General features: G+C 39.6%; 1 protein-coding gene across 10 annotated transcripts in view; it reads left to right on the top strand.

Moving 5' to 3' along the window:
* TNRC6C (trinucleotide repeat containing 6C) overlaps positions 1 to 18,900 on the top strand; it is a 90,875-nt gene that overhangs the window by 46,216 nt on the left and 25,759 nt on the right. For 9 of the 10 annotated variants that reach the window (XM_026068553.1, XM_026068550.1, XM_026068548.1 and 6 more), the window contains 6 exons: positions 2,393 to 4,984; positions 13,539 to 13,748; positions 15,007 to 15,173; positions 16,566 to 16,646; positions 17,314 to 17,371; positions 17,735 to 17,880. In XM_026068553.1, the coding sequence (XP_025924338.1) occupies positions 2,611 to 4,984; positions 13,539 to 13,748; positions 15,007 to 15,173; positions 16,566 to 16,646; positions 17,314 to 17,371; positions 17,735 to 17,880 (3,036 nt within the window). In that variant the 5' untranslated portion in view covers positions 2,393 to 2,610. The remainder of the gene's footprint in view (positions 1 to 2,392; positions 4,985 to 13,538; positions 13,749 to 15,006; positions 15,174 to 16,565; positions 16,647 to 17,313; positions 17,372 to 17,734; positions 17,881 to 18,900) is intronic. The other variant, XM_026068544.1, reaches the window with a different exon arrangement.

Raw genomic sequence — 18,900 nt, 5'->3', positions numbered from 1 at the left:
TCTTTTGGATCTATAATAAAAATCTCAATTATTTTGCTCTTTGCTCTGTGAAACACTAGGTTTTTCCCAGGATCATGAGCAGACAGGTGATGAGCTAGGACTGCTCTGCCTGCCTATCTTTAACATTCCTACTTTTGCTTCAATTTCTTTAAATAAATTAATTTAAAAGCTGCAATTTGGGAAGTCCTACCAATTCTTCCCCATATTCATCTGAACATTCTGTTTGTATCTCCCATCACTTCTTACCTCTGGTCATAAGTCTTTACATTTGACTATAGTACTTAGTTGAAATTCAGTCTGACTTTCAGGAACTCCATTATAAAAATACTTTCAAATTAATATATGAGCTTTCAGTTTCTTCCTGACTCATATGACATGCAGTTTGGAATCCTGGCATTTCTGTCTATATTACGAGCTTTTAAATGCAAATTCCACTCTACAGTAATTTTTCTCTTCCAAAAGTATCATTGAATGCATTGGCAAAAGTTGCATTTACAAAGGTTAGGCAGATGTTCAAGCTCCGCCTGGACAGAGGAGTTCTGGAGCTCTCTAATCGGAGATACTTGAAGGTCTGTCTCATGGAAAAAGCTCTGCTGTCCACTTCTTGCCCAGCCCATCCTAAGCTAGCTAGCACCTGTGACTGTCTTAGACTGTCATGTTGACACTTCTTCAAAAATAAACATTAAAGAAAAATAGTGAATTTGAAGGTTTAGTCAGAGAATTCAGATATTTGAATAACCAGAGCACCTAAGGATTTAAAAAAATAAATAAAAAGAAAAAATTGGAGATATAAAGATATTGTCCTGGTTTGGAGTGTTCTTTCTTCATCGTTACAATCCTCATCAGGAAACTGAGTAATCACTCCTTTCTGCTAAATGCTTGCAAAGCTACAGGTGAAATGTGTGAATAACTAGACTTGGCTTAAGAGAGGGAGCTCTTTTTATTCTGTTTTTCCCAGTATTGGAATGCTTTTAACTGGAGGCAACTAAAGACGAGCTAATCACACCAAAATATTTGTGATTTAAGTTAATGTATATTAGGCATCCGCTATTAACAGCTCATTGAGACTTGTATACGTCTTCCCCGCAAAATAGTTCTTGTATTTCTTATTCGAATCTAATGAAGAATAATTGAGCATTTAAAAAAAAAAAAAGTTGTGTTTCTTCAGGGTTACAGCAAGTAAAAATAATTGATATTCAAAATTCATAATGTACATATATGCACAGTTTTCTCCCTTATTCAGAGAAGCAGTTAGAAGAACTGTGGTACAGGTTGCCTCTAGTCAGTATCCCTAGGATCAGACTGAATTATTTGCAATAAAATTTGTATCAGAAGAAAATGAAGGGAGTAATTTGTACTAAAACGCTCTTGTACAGAGCAATCAGCATATAAATAAAAGCTTCAGCTTCATAACCTGAAGTAAGCTTGAATTGCCTTAGCAGGAGAAGTGTTGTGTCTTTCAGTTTATTAAATTTTGTACTCCAGCAAGCAACTAGATGTTCAAGAGCTTTTGGTTAAATTTTTGGATTAGCATAGATGTTTAAAGATGTGGGAGGCGCTATGAAAAAAATGCATTCTGAGTATCTTTACAAGGTATCATTTATTTTCTTTGGTTTGGGGGAAAAATTGGACTGTATGTGCAAGTTAAAAAGAATGTTTAAGCCCCGTGCAAATCATTTAAGAGCTCAGTTCCCTGGCAAAACTGGCTGCTGTTTAGGAAAGTCTATGTTCTCTGCCAAAAAGTAAGTAAGACTAATGGTGTTTAAATGTAGATTCGACACAGAATGGTTAAGACGGCTGTCAATATTTGTTTCTTTATGTACAGGTAGGGTTGAGGAAAAACCTATATGAAGTATGAACTAAGTGGGATGATGGTGATGTGATTGTGTTTGTAATAAGCAATGGCAGGTGGACATTTTAGATTTTTTATTGGATAATCTTTTATGGTGGTTCTCTGAAGAATGAGAATTGATTGAGTCAAAATAAATGATAAGAGTCTCCTCTCCTGGAGATCTCCTAGAGCATTTTTTCAGTTTCGTTTTTTAGATTTTTCCTGTCAGTTAGTGTATTTGCTATCCATATTTATTGCCTGTTTATTGTTTTTACTGGTGTATCAAGAAATGCAAAATATTTTTGGTGCTCTGTCCTAAACCAGAATGCTTTCATTATTTTAATTGAGAGTTTTATCAGATTAAAAAACATAAATGTGAGCATGATTCTTTACTATAGTGAAGAAAACTACTGCATCGCAAAAAATGTACTCCAAATATTTTTAGCATAATGTAGAATTTAACTTTGAATGCAGCGTTAGAATGTAAAATAGTGCTTAATAGGGTATTTTCATAGTGCTTGGCACAGTGGACTCATTTTTAACCTTGTTGGATCCTTTCAGATCTCAGTCACAGTGGATTGGGAGACCATTATGAAAATTCCCACTGGGGACAGCAGCCCACTTTCCGGAGTGACGGCAACTGCAGCTGGGATAAAGTGATAATAGACAGGACTGACAAGGAAGCGTGGCCTTCCATTACAGGAGCTGAGACTGAATCTGCCTCAGAATGTACTACAGACACTGACTCTGCCTCCAACTGTGGCTCAGAGAACAGTAGCATGGCTACAGGGAGTGCCCAAGGCAACTTCACTGGACATACAAAGAAAACTAATGGCAATAATGGCGCCAATGGAGCACTCGTCCAAAGCACTTCTAACCAGAGTGCCCTTGGAGCTGGTGGAGCAAACGGTAATGGAAGCTCAGCCAGAGTGTGGGGTGTGGCTGCAGGCTCCAGCTCTGGCCTAGCTCACTGCTCTGCCAGCGGTGGGGATGGAAAGATGGACAACATGATTGGAGATGGTAGAAGTCAAAACTGCTGGGGTGCTTCCAACTCAAATGCTGGCATTAATCTTAACCTTAACCCTAATGCCAATCCAGCTGCCTGGCCTGTACTTGGACATGAAGGAACTGTGGGAGCAGGCAACCCTTCCAGTATTTGCAGTCCAGTCAGTGCCATAGGTCAGAACATGGGCAACCAGAATGGGAACCCGACAGGCACCTTAGGTGCCTGGGGAAACTTGCTGCCGCAAGAGAGCACAGAACCACAAACGTCCACTTCTCAGAATGTGTCTTTCAGCGTACAACCTCAGAACCTTAACACTGATGGACCAAATAACACTAACCCCATGAACTCTTCACCAAACCCTATCAATGCAATGCAGACAAATGGACTGCCGAACTGGGGGATGGCTGTTGGTATGGGGGCCATCATCCCGCCCCACCTGCAAGGCCTTCCTGGTGCTAATGGAACATCAGTTTCTCAAGTCAGTGGGGGCAATGGTGAAGGAATGGGCAGTTCAGTGTGGGGGATGTCCCCAGGTAATCCTGCCACAGGAAACAGCAATTCTGGGTTCAGTCAGGGGAATGGAGACACTGTGAACTCAGCATTAAGTGCTAAACAAAATGGATCCAGCAGTGCTGTGCAAAAGGAAGGAAATGGAGCAAGCGCGTGGGATTCAGGGCCTCCTTCTGGGCCTGGGGTACTAGCATGGGGCAGGGGCAGTGGCAACAGTGGTGTTGGTAGTATGCATTCTGGAGCTTGGGGCCACCCCAACCGTAACACCAGCAACGGTGTAAACGGTGAATGGGGCAAGCCCTCAAACCAGCATTCCAATAGTGACATCAATGGGAAAGGATCAACAGGGTGGGATAGCTCTAGTGTTACCAGTCCGAATCCTGCCATGCAGCAGGGCAATGAACAAATGAACTCTTGGGCCAAAGCTGCAGCATCTGGCACCACAGCTAGCGAAGGAAGTAATGACAGCGGTGGAAGTCAAAATGAAGGCAGTACTGGGAGGGAGGGGGCTGGAGAAGGCAGGAGGAGAGACAAAGGGATGATAGACCAAGGGCAAGTTCAGTTGCCAAGAAATGACCTTGACCCCAGGGTCCTGTCCAATACAGGGTGGGGACAGACCCCTGTAAAGCAAAACACTGCCTGGGAATTTGAAGAGTCCCCAAGGTCTGAACGAAAGAATGACAATGGAACAGAGGCCTGGGGTTGTGCAGCTACTCAATCTTCAAACTCAGGGGGGAAGAACGATGGGTCCATCATGAACAGTACAAATACCTCTTCAGTATCTGGGTGGGTCAACTCTCCACCTGCAGCTGTTCCAACAAATACAGGTTGGGGAGACAATAACAACAAAGCACCAAATGGCCCAGGGGGATGGGGAGAGTCAGCAAGCTCTACTACTGTTAATAATGCTGCTGCTGCCAAAAGCGGCCACGCTTGGAGTGGGACCGCAAATCAGGAGGACAAATCACCTACCTGGGGTGAACCTCAGAAACCTAAATCTCAAAACTGGGGAGATGGACAGAAATCAAATCCAAGCTGGACTTCGGGAGGTGGAGATTGGGCAGATTCATCATCTGTTCCTGGACACTTGGGTGATGGGAAGAAGAATGGATCTGGATGGGATTCTGACAATAGATCGGGGTCTGGTTGGAATGATTCCACAAGGTCTGGGACCAGTGGGTGGGGAAATGGCACAAACAGCAAGGCTAATACAGGTACAAGTTGGGGGGAGTCTTTAAAACCAGGCCCCCAACAAAATTGGGCTAATAAACCCCAGGACAGCAACGTGAGTAACTGGGGAGGAGCTGCTTCTGTCAAACAGACGGGGTCGGGGTGGGTTGGTGGGCCAGTGCCAGCCAAACAAAAAGAGAACTGTGAGGCAACTGGCTGGGAAGAGCCATCTCCACCGTCCATTCGCCGCAAGATGGAAATCGATGATGGTACCTCAGCTTGGGGCGACCCAAATTACAACAACAACAAGACTGTAAACATGTGGGATAGAAATAATCCTATAATTCAGAGCAGTACCACAACCAATACCACCACCACTAGCACCATTATCAACACAAATATGGTTGAACCTCAGCCATCGCACCAGTCAAGTGCCCAGCCGAACCGGTCCCCGCTGCTTGGTCCAGGTATGAAAATCGTTTTATTTGCTTTTAAAACAGAGGTAAAACGCAAAGAATTTAAATCTAGTTTTCATATTGCCCCTCTGGTTTTTGAGGAATAAACAGGTAACTGTCTAATAGGGAAGAGCAACTTCTGAATGCATAAAGTGAATTATTAACAATGGTAAAAAAAAAAAGTGAGATCTGCTTGGCGTTTTCCTTTTATTCACTTTGACTATGGCTTAACAATTTACTCAGTTTTTCAAACAGATGTAGAACATGGAGCTTAAATTCTTTGACTGATCGTGTTGCATTTACTAGCACCAACAAAGCAGCTAGTTCATTCTTCCTCCAGAAGTTCCCGCTTGCTCTGTTTACCAGTTGAAATCTTGCTGATCGGGAGGACGGGCTGTGAAATCCGCAGAGAAGCTAATGGGATTCTGGTGTAAAAAGGGACGTTTAACCTGTATGTGGAGAGAGCTTTTCGGAAACTGTTAAGGCAAGGGCTCCTCTTAAAGTTGAAGTCAGTATTGCTCAAGCTCAGCAGGCCAAGTGGGGCCACTTGCACTGAGTTCATAAAGGGAAATCTCTGCGTCTCTGTCTTCGACTACTCTGTCCTCCACTTGTCAGGTTTTCACCTGAGACTGAGTATCAAGGTAGAGGAGGTAGGCCTTTTAATTTCATTTTGTTAACTGAGGCAGTATACTTGTCGGTGTATAAATTAGGACCTACTATGCCAGTACCAATGATGCTGAATGTTAACTAGGCTGATCAGTGCGTAGTTGCACATGGAGGATGCAAATCCAGTATTTAAATCGTAGCAGAAATTTATTCAATTACCCTGAAGCAGTAATAACTTCTTGTCTCGACAAGGAGACCCGTAGAACCTGATATACAAACTTCCTTATTTATTCTTCTTCTGAATTCCAACTATTAAAAAAAAAAAAAAAAAGTCCAGAAGGAATTACAAGGAAGGTGTTTGGCACGGGCATGGTGTTATTTTCTCCTATATTCTCTTGGCCTCTATGATCTTTTCGTCAGCGCTGAAGTGATGTATCTGAGAATAGCTCAGACGTGCTTGCACAGGTCCTGAGCCTAGAAAACTGCCCATCCAAGGTGAGACCAGCTGACTACGCTTGTCATGCCGTTTTTGCAATAGAATTTTTTTTTTTTCTTTAAAGAAGGCTTGAGAGGAATTTTGCTGGCTGCACAATGAATGCAAGAAAAGCTTTAAAAAAAAATCCAGTTAAGAAAATGCTAAATTCTTAGATTGTTCGTCTGTGTTTGTTTCTTCAGGTCTTCCACGGTGAGACGATACCTTGTTTTAGCAGCTTCTTTTAATTCAAGCATTGGAGGGTTTGGGGTTTTTTGCTAACCTTTTTCCTTTTATTTGTCTTCCGTTTCTATTTTTCAGTCTTTGTTCTTGTTTAGACACTGTGCATCTGTTTCTTTTCTGCAAACTGTATCTCTTGGCAACAGACATGGGTTTTTTAACGGTTGCATGAGTCTAGGCTGTTGCTGTTTCTGTGTCTTCTGTTTGTTGTCTTTTATAGAAACGGTTTTCATCCATATTTTAGGTCTCAAACATGGGTAGTATCCCGGACTTCTATGTGAGTCTCCTAAAGTTGGCTTGGTTAAACATGTCAATATTCAGGGTGACTAGGAAAACGTAGTCTGACGTGACCCGAGTTCCAATTACAAGCTTTTAGGCATTATGTATCTGAAAAAAATATAGGAATTTTTTTAATTTAAAGACAAGGTACTGTTGTAGACAAGCAGGAAGGAATAAAAATGGGAAAAAAAGAGAAAAATGCTTTAAGAGAGCTGGAGGTGGTTAAACAGAAGTTACTGGAAGCCCTGTTCCATATGACGCCCCACAGACTTCTCAAAAGAAATCTAATCTCGCAGGTCTGTTTGAAATCCTTCCATCTGATGTTGTCTCGCAAGTTTTTGTTTTGTCTTGGTCATGGCTAAATATTGACTTTTTAGCTGTGCTTATCTCCAAGTGGGATCTGTTTTCGCTTCTTCATTTCTGTCATTTTTTTCTCTTTCTGATGTTTTGAAATAATTCAGGCTTACTGTAACATCTGTATAAAAATAGGCTCATGTTCCCTGCTTTGTTTCAATATTTTAACAGTTGAGGTATGCATTTTAGTGCAATGATCCAAAAGGAGAACTCTTTAAAGAAGTCCAGAAGTGGTCAGTTCAACATATTTGATCAATAATTCTTAGTTTGCCTTAAACTTACTTCACCCCTATTTGAAACTTCATCCATGAAATGATTCAAATTTCTGAATTATGTTGGAGATGGCCATCACTGAAGAGTGTTGGGGATTTTCTTTGACATTAAGCTGATTTTTGGATGATTACATGTATGCTTGTAAACCTGTTCACCTACAGTGATGTACTGTTCATGCTATTCAAATAATGCTTAACACCTTGCAGAGGAAAATTTAATGTTCAGAATCCTTCAGATTTTGAAAACGGCATTTAAAAATTGGTCTTAATCTACACTGGTTCCTCTGGAAATAGTAGCACAACTGGGAAAGGCAGGGTTCCTTCTAAGTAATCTGCTGACACAGTCAGAGATCTGCTTAGTAATTTGCAGTGATCTACTCAAGATGCCCCACGACCATGTTAAAATGACAGTGTCGAGTATCTTGCAAAAATGTTTATTAGGAAAATTCTAAGGTATTAAAGGAAAAACAACCCCCAAAATAAACTTAGGGTAATAGGCAAGAAGGAGGATAAATTGAATAATGATAATGAGGACAATTTAAAATACAATTTGATACTATTCTTAAAAGCTAGTGCGATCAAGCCTGCATAAGTTACGCTTTCTGTGTGTGTGTTTTTGCTTACATACACTCACAGATGTGCACATAAGTACAACTATAAAGGCCACAGGTGTAGAAATGTTTTAAAGAACTATCATCTAATCTCCAAATCAATGAAAGCTAGGAGTTGTCCTCCATGCCTTTACATATTATGACAATCTTTACTTTTGACTGTACCTGGTAAGGACTAGTCTTATGCTTATCTTACACATGGAGAGCAAAAAATGTAATTTAAATGATCCCATTAGTTTCCCAACTCAAAGTGCCTAAGACCTGATTTTTAACATTGCATATAGCACATAGCAGCTTTACAACAATGTATGTTGCAAATAAGTTAATCTTTGTTGAAATTTATACGGAGTTAAAAACATTTATAAATAATGTCTCATCTGGGACACCTAAAAATGAGGCTGAAGTAATCCGTGGCATTTCTATGATGCAGACAGACATAGGCTTATAGTATGTTGGAGTACCGTTTAACCTTATTTTTTCCTACTGCAATTCCCTGTCCCATCAACTACGCGTTTTCAACTTGTACAGTAAGTGAGACAAGGATCCTGTAGCCAGCACTCTCCTGTAATCCACCACCAAATTTCATCCAACAGTTCTTTTCCATGCACGATAGTTCTGTAAAAAACGTATGATTATGTATAATTAAAGGCTGAGCCAAAGGGCACTGGTAAGTGCTCATGTAAAATCTTCCAGCCGTTGAACTAAGGTATTAAACTGGCAGTTTAACTTTTGCATGGATCACGATGTGCCTTGCCGATCACTTTTATCATTTACCGTTATTTGAGGAACATCCAGAATAGCAAATCCTGGCTTCTCTTCCTGTGCTGGTAGGAAGCCTGTGGTGCCGTTGCAGGACGGCACACGCATGCTCAAAGCAGAGAGATGGATTTTTCTGTTGCTCTGCAGCACCAGTTGACTGTTCACCAGGGAGCAGCAATCCCCTTTGAGTTTTAAGTTTATACTACATTAGTTTAGAAATGAAGGGCAAGTTACAGTCTTGTTATTCAGGTTGTCACCCATCCCCAGCAGTTCTCAAAATTCCTTGAATACAGAACTTAAAAGCTAGTGATGGGAAACAGATGTTGGTACACACTTGATGAAAATGCTCCAAGGAGTTTCTTTTTGTGTTGTAAGAAAACAAAATGTGGTAGCTAATGTGATAAATGTATGCCTTTCTGGTTTTAGGGACTTCCTCCCAAACCGCTGGTGAGTTATTTGGAAAGACAAGCAAAGAGCTAGTGGTTTTGATTTAGATTAAATGTTAACCTAAATTACTCATGCATAATTCTTACTAGCACTTGTAACTCTTCCAAATATCATACAAGGAGAATGAGGAGCGAGAAGTGATTTTGCAAATCAGGGGATGAGCAAAAGAGAGCGAGTGTTGGATCCTGAAGAGCCGTGGCGCTCTCCTCCAAATGCTCACAAGTGGGCCCATAATTTTCCTGTTCCTGTTGGACAGGTGGAGACTGGCAGGATTCCAGTAGTCAGTCTTCCCTCTGGAAGAAGGAACTAGCAAAAGATAACGTAGATTTACCTATGGAGATTTTATATTGAGAAGTAAAGTCTCTGGAGTTCCTAGAGAGTAAGTAATTGAAATTTTAAAACTCTGAAGCAGGTCTAAATTCTGAAACTCTGAAGTCCTCTTCTTGCTATTCCTTTAATCATCTTATACAATTGTCTCGGTGGCAACTTATATATCATTCGTAACATGTCATTTGCATGAAGCAGAGAATGCAGGAGTGATGCATTTTCCATACCTTGAATTTGCATCAGAGTGGATTTGAAACCAGATCAATTTGGAGCTCCTTTAGGATACTCATGGATAAACTGAACGTGTGTAGAATTTGCTCAGCCCTGGAACAAGCGAGTTCTGGGGGAGAAGATTCTGCAAAGCCTCTCCTCTGCTTTGGCTCAAGGTTGATGTCATTGCTGAAAGCCAGATTTGTAAGTACAGACTGTGCAGACCTGCCAGCTCTCCTGGTGCTGAGCAGCGTGAGTAGGTCCTGAGCTCCACTGCATGGAGAAGAAACCCTTGCAGAAAAGTAAGACATGAAAGGTCAAGGCTCATGGGTGACTCCTGAAAACATACACCCCCCCCCTTACAGCTTATTTTTTTTCCATTATTCTTAGACTAACTAGCAAAGATTTAGTAAGTAATCTCATTTTGCTGCAGAATCTCTTCCTTTTTCATCTCCATAAGGTCCTAATGTTTTGGATTGCCTGTATTGTAGTCATACGCTCTGGTATTTATCACGGACCAAACAACTTCAAGGAAAACAATTTCTGTCATCCAAATGGCTATAGGGTTGTTTTGAGGGAAAACAACTGTATCCTGCCATAGCTTAGTTAACATTTCACTTTCCCTTGAGGATTTCCTGTTGGCTGGGGCCCAGTGTTAATTATGGGTTTATTTTTCCCTATAAAACAAACTGCCAATGTGTCCATATCTATTACTCACTGTGATCTTTTTGTTTCTTGCAATTCTAAGTGTTTAGAAATTTCAGTATTAAAACCTCACTCTCCTGCCAAAGAACCCTTTAACAGAGCTTATTCTGTTTAAAACAACATTCATCCGGATCTGTCTTTTTTTTTTTTTTTTTAAAGCATGGAGCTTTTTCTCAGGAAAGTCTAGATACATTTTTTTTTTCCATAAAGAAAATCACAAATTTTTTCTGAGCAGCACTTTGGAAAATTGATGGCTTTTTCAGATTTCAGGCCGCTCCGAAGGTGTTCTCCTTCCAAACAACTGCGTAAAGAAACTTTAAAAGTAGTTCCTTGCATTTACCCAACCCTCTGTAATGGAGTTTGCAAGCTGCCCTTATCGTGAGCTATATAGCACTGGAAAGCATCACGCTGCCAGAGGCAAGCTGTTTGCACTGGACTGTCCGATAGTCCACCTGTGTCTGAAAAGCAAATCCTACTGGGTTATTTTAAAAATCAAGGACGAGCCTCTTTTTTTTTTTCTTTCTTTTTTAAGAAAAAAGGGACTTTTCTGCAGAACACAAAGCAAATATATTTCCTGCTGCCTGTCGCATTTTGCCTCATCCATTTGAAAATGTAACCTTATGCGCTTTTTTAAGTTTCCAAAATGGAGCAGTTGTATAGAGTCATAAAAAGGTGGCGCAGAGGTAATAACATTAAGAAAGCGGGTGCTTATCTTGGAGGAGAAAAACAGATTCATAATTGATAAATACTCTAGAATTTGTGGGTAGAGGTTAATTTTTGCAGTATATAAACTATTTCTGCGGCAGCCTTCCATTTTTATTAACTAAATTGCTGAATTTAATTTAATCTGTCAAGATTCTTTTGACAATGTTTATTTTAATGCATTTTGTTTGTTTTTATGTAGGTACAAGTATTATCTTAGCAGAGGCTATCTCATTATTTGTAATCCCATATTTACTATTCAGCGCACTTAAGGCAAAAATAACTCGGCGTTGCACATCTGTGGTCTTTAATCACCGCTATTGAATTTACAGGAACGAATGGTCCAATTCCTTCAATTTTTTTATTCCACAAACTAGTACGCTTTACCGCTTCAGTATATGAATTGTGTTTTTAGGGTTGATTTTATGAGTAGTTTGCATGAATGCAGAGAAATACTGCTATTCTGCCCTCTCCGCCTTTGCATTCTAGTTGGTATTTCAGAGATGCTTTGGGGTTTTGTTTCGTTTGTGTGCAGTTAATCCCTTTCAGATGCTAGTATAATTAAAATAAATACATGCAGTTGTCTGACAAGGCGGCCTCCTGAGTAGTGAGAAAGAAATTCAAATAAAGTGTCGCTTAAATGAGTTGACTTAAAGACGCAAGCAGCAATCTTAAATAAGGGTTTTAGGCGAAACACCAAGAAAGTTGTTGTGTTAAGCAGTGGTTCAGTTATATACATACATGTGTGTGCCTGTGTGTGGTTATCATTTGTATACACCTTAAAATTAACCAGAAATTCAAGTTTGGTTGATACAGCTTAGAACATAGCGGTTTTGTTTCAAATTTTTAATTACAAATTCATAGGGAAGTTTTTTTTTATTATTGTTACCATAACTCCAATACCATACCACGATTGAGAGTTGGCTTTGCGTGAGAAACAATGAAATTTGGTTTTTTGCTAGGAATATTTTTTAAAACACTGGTACTAAAAGAGCTTTATATGTGTTCTTGAACATGTAGGCTTAGTTTGACAGTATTTTGTGTCATGCACAGTTTTGTTGTTATCTAAGAGAACTGTTGTTGATTTAAGAAATGGAACCTGAAATAAATATATCATACAGTGACATTAGAGTGGTGAACAGATATGAAACCATCTCTTTGAAAGGAATTTTGTCCACTGTTTGCCAACTAGTGTCCAAAATGTTAGTGGTGGTGTACATTGCCTGCGGCTTCTAGTAGCAGAATTTCTGTTGAAATCACTTGGTCCTGCAACGACTTCTAGCAAATGTAAACACGTTGCTCGATGAAACACTATTGCTTAGTCCCTTTACTTAAATGATTTCCTTGTCATTATCCACCTTCTTTGGGTATCTGTTGGTGCAGAAAGGAGGTAAATGTAAGATACTTTGTTTTCTTGCCTGTTATATATGACTCATTTATGTATTTTAAAAAGTAACTTGAAATCCATGTATGATCAAAGTCTGTCTTTCTGGAAAATTTGCTAAAACAAACCGGTCTTCCATGAAAGTAGGAAGCTGTTCTGTCTACATATTGTTTCGGGGAGAAAAAAAAACTTTAAAAACATTTTCCTCAAGTGCTGGTGTTCAACAAAAATACTGAATTCCTATGTGTAAAAAAAAAAAAAAAAACAGAAGCAAATAACTTCAAAAGAAACCTTTTTTAGAGGTAATTGTAATTTAAAATCCAATTTAAGCTTTTTCTGTGTCGCTCCATGTTGCTCTTCAGGGCTCAAAAGCTACATGACAGTTCTTGGTATATTCAACTTCAGGAGTAAAATCAGTGCCATATGGATTTAAGCGCATTAGATTCAAGCCAGGCTAAGGACATTTCTTTATAGTAGCTTACATCTTTCAATGAGTTAAAATAATACTCTGTTGGAAAACAGTGACTTCTATCTGCCGTTCCTCATGTTTGTGTTATAGGTCCTGATTGCACTCACGTCTAGTTGGGCTGTGAAAACCATATGGATTATAATGTAGAGCCTCAGTGATGAAGGGATGTAGGGAACGCGCTCAACCATGAGCCTTTAATAAAGGGTTTAAGGGCTGATTTCAATGTATATAATCAATGAATGTTTAAGGTGGTAACACAGACGTCTGATTTACTCATAGGGCACGAGAAAAGAGATTTCTAATTTGTATATAGTTAAGAGGCATTAAAATTGCTTCAAGTCTTTCATTTAAACAAGGTCCAGCTCAAATATGGGTCTTGGTCTCATCAGTGCTCCCACTGCTGGGTGTGTTGTCCTGGCAGAGTGGTGTCCTAGCAGAGGTCATCCCTGTTTGGTCTGCTCTGAGAAGTGACTTTTGAAACAACTGCTCCCTTCGGACAAGATCTGGTACTTACGCAGCAGCGTGCCTGCTCCTGGCTATGTAGAAAAATGACCTGCATCTTAACAACTTTGCACCAGTATTCAATTAAGAAAAAGACTTTTGAGACCAAATCAAAGGGTTTTTTGTTGTGTTTTTTTAAATATGCTTAATTAGAGTCACTGGGTCTGCTTATTGGTTCATGCTCTTCCCAGACAGACTAGTAAACCTTTCCTCTTCTCCTTGCTTCAGCAGGCTGGGGCGAAATGCCTACTGTCCACACGAAGACCGAAGCTTCTTGGGGAGAGCCGTCCTCCCCTTCTGCTGCAGTTGATAATGGCACTTCGGCGTGGGGGAAGCCCCCCAGCAGTGGTACAGGGTGGGGAGATAATCCTGCCGAGCCGGCAGGGACGTACGGAAGAACAACCGCTCCAGCTGCTGCCCCAGCACTGTGCAAACCAGGTACCCACGTGGATGTCACTCGGAGAAGTGCTCAGAGAAATGAGGGGGAATGTCTTTACTGGTATTTCTAAACAGCACTTCTTTCTTCTGATTTTCTGTGCATTTAAGTCAGAGGCTTTCTTAATTATTTTGTTTTCAAAAAGTCCAGAAACTGTCTCAAAACTTTGAGATTCCAGATACCAAATTTTCTCTCATGATAACGCATTTAAAAATATGAATGCAGTGCATTTGCCCAGAAGATTTAAATATACTCCTTACAGTTTTTTGTGTACTTTGAAAGCAGTACCTTATAAATTGCAAAGATACAGGAACCTGTAAAACTGCAGAAAAATGTGAACAGTGCTTATCCCTAGGCCCTTAAAACAAACCTGTATCAGGATGAGAAGCAACTGAACTCAGGATAGGATTGATTTTGGTGGGAAAAGAAACACCTGAGAATGACTAGTCAAAACTTCATTATTCTGTGAAACTGAGAGAAGTGAATATTTTCTTCAGCTATTAAGACTGTTCACAGGTTCAGGAACATCCTGAACTACTTACTGCTTTGAGACTCCTAACTAATAAAAACCTTCCATCTCCCAATGCCTTGGAGGCTAAGGTGCTTTTTAGAAGTCTCTTTTGGCTGTGGTGGTCTTTTAGCTCCACTTCTGCAAAATACTATACTGAGAGACAATTGCATAGTCCCAGAAAACCTAAAAAGAGGAGTGAGCGGTCTTAAAATGTGTTATGCCAGCCTTTGAGCAGAACAGAATGAGGCAACACAACCTCATCAGTTAAAGTGTTCCTGCTAGCCCGCTTACTCCCTTCAGATCCCATTCTTCTGAGGTCTGAACGAGTTTGCTTCTGACTGCCAGTAGCCTTGAAATTCGGTTTTGCTCATCAGGAAGAACATGGCAGCTAAAATGGTGAGATTCATTGAAAGCAAAATTGTATGTCATCAGTGTGTGGTCACACTTCTGGTGCCTTGTTCCTCAGGAGACTTGAATGGCCACAGATCTTACTTGTTCAGGAGAAGGAAGACCTGCTGTGGCTGGATTTCTTCCTTCTATGACAGTTTTTAGAGTATTTTTCTTTTTTGATAGCTTCAAGGAAGGCGTCCTTATAGTTTAATGCCAAATAAGCTATTTTGTTGAACCTTTGTATCTCTTGAAAATGCTCAGATATTAGTGTACCAGATATGACATAAAGGGATGTTTCTGTAAAATTTGCAGCAGACGGAGTGATCTGGTTTTCTTCTCCCTCTCTCCGTTCCCTCCAGCTTCAAAATCTATGCAAGAAGGCTGGGGCAGTGGTGGGGATGAAGTGAATCTCAGTACTAGTCAGTGGGAAGATGAAGAAGGAGATATGTGGAATAATACTGCTTCTCAAGAGAGCAGCTCCTCCTGTAATTCCTGGGGGAATGCCCCGAAGAAAGGACTTCAAAAGGTAGGACAAAAATAAGGATAGTCTCTAGAAATCAGCAGAATTACAGTGTAGCATTTCAAGCATCAGTTCTTACCAGTTTTCTTCCTAGTATTACTACTTTGGACTGAATGAAAATCTGTTCCCTTGTGAATGGTGAAAAATGAACCTGGTGATAGTGGGAAGTGGATTTATGTACCATTTTACTAGCAAATAAAGTAAAAGCTGCTACTTATTAGGCCCAACATAGACATTACACCTGAAGTCTTAAATTAGGCCTCCAACACCTGAACACAAACATAAGCTAACTGTTATCAATAATGTTTATCAATAATAAATGATTCAAGCATAGCCTACCTGGTTTCCAGGGGAAAGTGGAAGATCTTTGACTTTTAGCATGTCAGATGCTTCAGGGGGTTCCTTCTTGTTATTTTTGTTTTCTGTAAGTTTTATAAGCTTCCATGTATTCCAAAGAAATAATAACGTATTAACAGAAGCAAACAGAAAAAGCATAAGGGGGACTTTCAGACACTTTCTGTAGTGGCAGAAAAGCAAACTGTAGTCTGCGGTGAAGTGGTCCAGCAAAAACTATTTCCTACTTCCAAAAACAAATAGATAATTGTAAGGTGTGTACTGTTATGAGAACAAAGTAAATTTGTATTAATGCCACGCTCAACCAAGAACACGTGCAATTATGTTAGGATGTTTTCCATTGCACAGAGTCTTTATTTCAGGAAAAGGCCAGCCCATAAATTAAAGGAGTTAGGATTACATTTAGCCAGTTAGTTTGTTATTCCATTAGCCGTCGTAATTAGGCCAGTGATTTGATCAAGTAAGGCTGTTTTTCCGTACTGTCCACACCCCAAAACAAATACACACTTGTCTGTTGGTAATTTCTGAAGAACTGAACTGAAGAGTACTTCTTAAGGATTTTGCAAGAGAGAAGCTATGCAGAGCTCTTTTAAAGATGTTTATCTAAACATTCTTGTTTGTTTTTAAGAAAATGCGCTGAATAGCGTAAGATTCTTACCTTTCAGGTTGCAAAGTCATTTTCTGGGAATGTTTTTTGGGAAGTGTTATACTATTTCAGAATTTTTTTATTTCATCACGTTTTTCTGCCAAGATTAAAGATGAAAAATTTAAAGGTCACTTTAATTCACAGGTCAGCAAATCAAATAGTAAATAGTACATTCAACAGCTGTTCAACTGAGACAATTTTTTTATGCTCTGTGGGGGAAGAGAATCTTAGCTATTTTGTTTGTAGGGTTCCTGTATACGTTATAAATATCTGTATTAACAGAGCTTATAGTAACATGTATTATTAAGAGGGAAAACGGGTCATGTATTTGATCTACATGTCACTGGTTTGCTTATAGAAAATAGACCTTTAATGGAGTTTCCCACTTACTTACTCAGGGCATGAAGACATCTAGCAAGCAAGATGAGGCCTGGATCATGAACCGTCTGATAAAACAGCTCACGGACATGGGCTTCCCTGTGAGTAGCGTTCATATTTTAGCATATTTGTGGCTTAGCCTCTGTAGCTTGTAGTTCTGTTTCTGATGTTTCAGGCTGTCGCCTCAAAAAGATAATTAGTCTTCCTCTTGTCAGGGAATTAGTTCTGTTATCTGCATCTAGACATTTTCCCTAATTTCAGAAATTTACCATAAGTTAATAGAACGCTCTTTGAGATTACTTGCTGACATACTTAACTTGATGACATTTGTAGAACTTTTGAAGTTCTGAGTTTTATGACAACAGGTGTTACTTTGAACTTCAGTAATAATTCTTCTGTTCCCCATTCCCTTATTAAACAGATGGAATTAAGAGTATAGCTGTGTGCTGGAGTTTTTTTTATTTATTTGTTTGTTTGCTAAGAGAGGCATATAGTAGTTACACTTAATTTAACCACAGAAAATAGGAAGTAATTTAATAGAAGATGCATATGGCTTGACCTTGTACAACTGTTACTTGTTTGACAAACTGAAACAACTGGATCTTTGTGGGAATTGGTAAAAGCAGAAAAAACATGTATAAACATAATTTGTGCCATTTAGTAAATGTTAAATCCAGTATTTAAGAGACGTATCCATTTTCTCAGTTTGCTTTGAAATCATATAAGCATGGTTACTTTTTTTTCTAACTTAATCCATATTGTTAACAGAGAGAGCCAGCGGAAGAGGCCTTGAAGAGCAACAATATGAATCTCGATCAGGCCATGAGTAAGTAGCTGCGTAACTGAAATTCTTTTTCTTTAATGCAACTCAGAAAATATTCATGATTCTGGAGTTTGATCTTACCAAGTCCAGTTTAATTGGATAACTTTATTTTTTAAAGGGGTTTTTTTGGTTGTTTTGGGGTTTTTTTTATGCAAGACATTTCTGTGGGTTACTATCAAGACCAGCAGGGGTGTGTAGGTTTTAGTACTTTCAGAGGCAAAATATGTAGTTTTCTGTTTAAAAAGGACTGATTTGTAACAGATTTAGAAATAGTTTCTAGTGTGTTTTGGTTTTCAGAGTTTTGACAATCCGCTCTCTTTGCACCACCTTTGTTTTTCAATGTATTTCCCCTTGCTTTCTGTGAAGGTGCTCTGCTGGAAAAGAAGGTGGAAATGGACAAGCGTGGAATGGGAGTGACCGACTACAATGGAATGGTCACCAAACCCCTTGGCTGCCGCCCACCACCAATCTCCAAAGAGTCTTCCATGGACCGCCCCACCTTCCTTGACAAGGTAGGCTCAGAAATATGGGTATCACTGACAAGTCAAAACTGTAAGCGATGTAGAGATACTGATGATTTCCACTGTCTGTTTAGAAAGCTCCGCAAAGAAATGTGATATATAATTACATACTGGTTTATTCTTTTTCTTCTCTTCCTTTACCTTGTGCGAATTTAGTCCTTGTGGGAAAGATCCGCAATTTGATTTCCACATAGAAATAAATAATGATCATCCCCAATGTTATGTTTTGGAGGAAAAAAAAAACCCAAGGAATCAGTAATGCAATGAAATTAGTAATGGGGCAAAAAAGTGCGGTGGAATTAGTAATGGGGAGAAAAAAGAAACAAGGGGAACAGAAAGCCTCTTGGTCTGTAAGAGTCCAAGGAGTCAGTAAGCATTGCCCAAGCTAATGAGCCAGTAGGGACCTAGGCCAAAATCCTCAAAAGACCTAGGCTCCTAAAACCTGTTTTGGTTCTGAGCTCCTTATAGATTCCTGTGGAAGTTCAATACTTAATTAGGAATGAGGAACCAATTTATTTATGTTAACTCAAAGAGCAGACACACACGGTCGAAAATAGCTTCTCTGATAAGCTTCCTTTTCTGTGGTCATGTATGACCAATTTTCCAGGACCAGGTAGTGATTGAGTAGAAGGCTACAGAAGTTAGAGGTGTCCAAGAAACAAAGTGCCTAAAGAAAAGGATGTAGGGAACAGTGCAGCCAGGTCTTCAGTAGGAAATGCAATTTACAGCCTGAGGTAAAGTCCTACACACCGACCCACCAAAGCACCTCAGAATCCCCCAGAAAATTATCACTAGAGGAGGATCAGTCTGTGGTGCCATTCTTTTTCATGGGTTATTTGAAGTGGCAATAAAGACAGTGAGTGAATTTTGGCTTTTGTATTTTTTTTTCTTCTGAATGTGGAAATCAGTACCTTTTACAAACTGCACTGAAACCAATTCATTTTGTGTGGGCTGTTCACAGGATGTGAGGTAGTAAAGACATCTAGTCTTGTTAGCACAGGCTACGTATAT

This window comes from Apteryx rowi, unplaced genomic scaffold (genome assembly GCF_003343035.1).
Source record: "Apteryx rowi isolate R43461 unplaced genomic scaffold, aptRow1 scaffold_275, whole genome shotgun sequence".
Taxonomy (NCBI): domain Eukaryota; kingdom Metazoa; phylum Chordata; class Aves; order Apterygiformes; family Apterygidae; genus Apteryx; species Apteryx rowi.
Note: the sequence above shows the minus strand (reverse complement) of the source record. Positions and strands in the feature narration are given on the sequence as shown.